This window comes from Convolutriloba macropyga, unplaced genomic scaffold (genome assembly GCF_964194025.1).
Source record: "Convolutriloba macropyga unplaced genomic scaffold, txConMacr16.3 SCAFFOLD_1447, whole genome shotgun sequence".
Lineage (NCBI taxonomy): Eukaryota > Metazoa > Xenacoelomorpha > Acoela > Convolutidae > Convolutriloba > Convolutriloba macropyga.
The window spans coordinates 12,447-16,799 of NW_027450919.1; the positions used below are offsets into that span (position 1 = coordinate 12,447).

The 4,353-nt window shown below is 57.3% G+C and overlaps 1 protein-coding gene across 1 annotated transcript; it reads right to left on the reverse strand.

Annotated features, from left to right (window-relative positions):
• Window positions 1-2,403: 2,403 nt before the first annotated feature.
• LOC142356273 (UDP-glucose 6-dehydrogenase-like) lies at window positions 2,404-3,933 on the reverse strand. Its single transcript, XM_075408219.1, has one exon. It carries the CDS (start codon window positions 3,931-3,933, stop codon window positions 2,404-2,406), a length of 1,530 nt encoding a protein of 509 aa, XP_075264334.1.
• Window positions 3,934-4,353: the final 420 nt, after the last annotated feature.

Consider the following 4,353-nt stretch of genomic DNA (forward strand, 5'->3'; position numbering starts at 1 on the left):
GCCCTGGCCATGCCCCATGAACGACCAGCGCCCCCATAACCTGCCTGCCAGCCCTGCCCTGCTGTGGTGATGGGATTCACATGTTTGTGCAATGGCGTACGTTTTCTACGGGCACGACTCAGCTATGTTGTGGCTGTGTGGCCGTGTCTGTGCAGAGGAACGCAGCAGTGGGGCCATCGGGAATCAGCGATAAACTTTGATGAAAGGATTCAAATCCGAGCATCGCAGCGGCAGCACGGCAAAGCAGGGAGCGACCTTCAACCGTTTGTGGAAGGCGATGGTGACCCGGACAAGGCGGAAGCGCCGGGGCCCCAATCTGCGCCGTCGACGATGCACCATCTGAAGCGATTTGCGAGGGCAATCGTCAATGCATCGGCGCTCATGCCTTTACAGAGCAAATCCATCCGGCGGCGGAGGGAGAGCCTGCCGTTGGACGATGATTTCGCGGCAATGCAGGACGCCCAGGCCGGAGAGCACCGAGCTGGGCAGGGCCCGCAAGGAGAGGACCTCCCGAGCCTAGAGGATATTGCAGCCGATGGTGAGTTCTGGCTTGGCATTGTTGGGTTCGTCATCACCGCGGTTACGCAGGGGTCGATCAGGCGTAACGGCGTTTCAGGCTCTTTGAGTGTCACACCTGAGTTCTCTTGGCTGGGATGTGTCTTCGGCACGCAGCCTTGAAGGAGCGCCAGCTGGAGGCCGTGTACATCTCCTTCTGCCTGTATGGGAAGTGGGACGCCGCTGCCATGGTGGTTCCTCACAAGTGCAATGGCATGAAGGAGAACAGCTTTCTGGCGCTGTGCCGAACGGTGGGCCTGGTTGATGACTTCCGAGCGTCGCCCGAGAACTTGAGGGCGGTTCACAGGGAGTTCAGATCCAAGGTGGGCGCCCCAGTGCCCATCACCAGTGCATCACCTCCAAAGCTGTCTGCACAGAAACCTGCGCTCTTGCCTCCTGCGACATTCGTTCCCAAAGATCGTGACATGTGCCGCGTGCCCCTCAGGACACGTCTGCGCTGCTGGACTTTTCCGGATTCATTTTAGCGCTGGCGGCGGTCTCAAGGCTGCGGCAGCGCCGAATCGAGTCGGTCCTGAAGGCCATACTGGATATCAACAGCGAGGGTAGGCTGTACATCCACGTGGACGCGAGGAGGAGGTACAGGCTCCATGGCCAGCGTGGCGCGATGGCAGGGCTGCAGGCTTTGGTAACCGGTGCGCAAAAGAGTGCGGCATAGACACTGGTGCCCCTGTACCATACACAAACTATGCGCACGGCGAGGAGAGGTCCTACATGCTCTCTGCCTCAAGACGATCTCTGTACCATGCCCACACTTCACCACCGCGCAAAATTGAATCCCAGAAAGAATTTGTGTATCAGTAGTAGCACATGTCAAAAGCAGCACAGTCTTAGAGCACGTGCTGCGATTCTAAGAAATGCAAGAGGATTGCCGTCTTAAGAATTACAGATAGAGTGTCCTTCCCTCAGGCTCCACCGCCAGTCTGGTGTGCAATCCAATTGCCCTGCAGTGGAGTGCGTGGGCTAAAGGGGGGAAGACGCGGGGGCACGAAAACAGTTCACAGACTCAAGCTGAGCACCTTGAGCCCAGCACTCCAGGAGGGCACGTAAGTTCTGGGAGGGCGAGCCGCTGGCAATTTGGCTCCGCCATTTGAGGAGCAGTGTGGCGGCGCCCAGCAGCATTACACCTCCACCTTTCATTTTCACTGCCCGACCTGTATTGCATGCGACTCCATGGGGTTTCCCCAGTACCTCCCTCCCTGCCTCCCGTTCAGCAGATCAGCACACCGCCCAGGGGGTACGTCCCCCTGCCCGCCGCCAGGCCCTTCGCTTCTCTTGTCTCCCCATCAGCCCAGCTGTCTGCCCCTCTGACATCCGACTCCTCGCAACTCAGCGGGGCCGACCGAGCCAGCAAGGCATGCATTCCAGCACATGCGCAACGAAACTAGGCAAGGACGAGTTGGGCCCACATTCCTCCTTCTCGCCTCTAAGGAGAGGCGTTGTGTCCTGCGCCTTCTTGGTGCAGGACACAACATGTTTACCCACCGGAGTCCCATAGCGCCTACATGAAGGGTGATCTCCCATCCAGTGCAGGTCTGTGACGGCGGACCCATGCTCCGCAATGGAGCGGTGGACGCCACGGCACGGCAACTCTGCCTGCGAGTGCAGGTGTCCTGTGATAACAATTATGAATTACAGCCATGTATTCATTGTGGTGTAACGAAAATCCTAAACTTGTCTAGTCTGTATCGGTCTGGAGCCACTGGGAGCCACCGCATGCTGTGCTGCTCCACAACTCCTGAGTCAGAGCTTGGCGTTGCAGCGAGCTCTGTTTCTTAGGCCAACCGCAATTTTTTCGCGGCGAGAGCTGCCAGTGCCCCGCCTTGGCACTCACGCTGTCTCCTCGTACGTGAAGATTCCCCCGTACTCTGCGCGCACAGCATTCAACACGTCTGGCCGGTCCTTGACAATGACCTTCTTGCCGGCTTTGGCAATGATAGAGGCAACCACAAGCTTTTGTGACTCCTCGATGATTGGCACAGAGCACGGCTCCTTGAAGGTTACAGTCTCAAACTCGTACGATTTCCTGTCCTCTGCCAGCAGCTGCTCTGCCTGGAGCTGGGCATGCACTTCGTTGCTCGCGTCAGTTGCACGTGAGAGTAGAGGAGGGACACCGATTGACTCGGCGTAGCCAGCGAGGGCGCGGTTGTCACGTGGGAAGCATGGGCCTCCGAATCCCCAGCCTGGCATGAGACACTTGGTGCCTACTCGGGAGTCGTGGCCGACTGCCCGGAGAATCTCATCTGCATTTGCGCCTGGGGTCTTGGCAGCAATGTCACCAATGGTGTTGGCATACGCGATCTTCATTGTAACATAGCAGTTGATAGAGATCTTGCAGATCTCAGCACTGGACGGGGCCATGCGCTGAATGCTTGGCTTGTTGTCACAGATATTGTGGTACATAGCTTCAAGGGCGTCACCGGCCTCGGTGCTGCCCTCACCAATGAGTACGATGTCAGGATTCAGAAAGCCTTTCACGATAGCGCCCTGGGCAATAAACTCGGGATTATATGACAGAGTGCAGTTGGTGGTGTCCCTGATAAGGTGGAGGCCAATGTCGCGGATATAGCCGGGCAGAACGGTGCAGCAAATGACGATGTGCTTGTTGGCCACCTTGGCGCTGTTGATCTGCGTCAGCACTCGGCCGAGCTTAGTTACGTCGTAGTGGCGCTTGCCACCGGTAGAGGGGGTGTCGACCAGGAGGAAGATGAAATCCGAGTGCTCGAGGGCCGCGTCAAAGTCGCAGGTGGCCCACAGGTTCTCGGCCTTGGATAGCATCTCCTCGACGTGCGGCTCGGAGCTCTTGAGGGTTCGATCGTTGATGGCTTCCACATAGTCCGGAAAGATATCCACTCCAAGGACATTGTACCCGGCCTTTTCGAAGCAGAGAGCGGTGACCAGACCAAGACGTCCAATGCCAATGATGCTAACGTTCTGCTTGTCGCCATTAAACGCGAAGGCGTGTCGCCTCAAGCCGCCGCTAGGGGACGGCAGAGTCTCGACGGGCGCCAAGTTAGGACGGGCCGCGAAGCTCGTGCTCCCGGCTGTGTTGTTTCCGTGGACAATGTTCGCCATGGATGCGACTACTCGTGCACAGATAGGGTGGATAGGACCGCGCCCGCGTGCCAAAGCAAGATCACCTAGGGTTCCTGCGTTACAAGCGGGGACAACCAACAGGGTCAACACCAGGCACGTTGCGGCAAGGCCTCCAGATAGAGACAGAGCACCATTGGAGACAGGTATTTTCAGTACGGAATATTTGGATTGACGGCATTGACGGTCTCCGCACCTCGAGCCTTGCAGGAAAGTCAGGGCTTGGAGGACATGCTGTCGCGGTTGTTGACGGGTTTCCATGGCCATGCATGCTCGTTTGTACTAGTACTCGAAAATGAGAATGGTCGCACCCCAGCCGGCCGGGCCGGCAATCGACCGTCCGGGGCGCGGTGAGTCGGTGACCTCCATATTATGTCGTGTAGGGTACAGACCGTACAGTGCTCCTACAGTACCAGTACTACAGCTTGCTCCTTCCTCCTGCTCCTACGAGCGTCGAGCACCCAGCTACTGGTATACCAGGAGCTCGTACATAGATGTGTGCATGAGGATTGTTACTGTGGGGCCGAGGCCGAGGGGGCGGCCTAAGAAATTGCTAAAGGGTAGTACAGTACTAGTACAACCTTCTACCTCCTGCTTCTACTCGCACAATAAAAAGTAGTATTTACAAAGGAGCCATGGCCTACGGGGCTCAAACCGCTCAATGCTAGACTAATAATGCCGCAAATC

Excerpts from the sequence above, each read along its gene's own strand:
- LOC142356273 (XM_075408219.1), bottom strand. The coding sequence starts at position 3,933 with ATGGCCATGGAAACCCGTCAACAACCGCGACAGCATGTCCTCCAAGCC.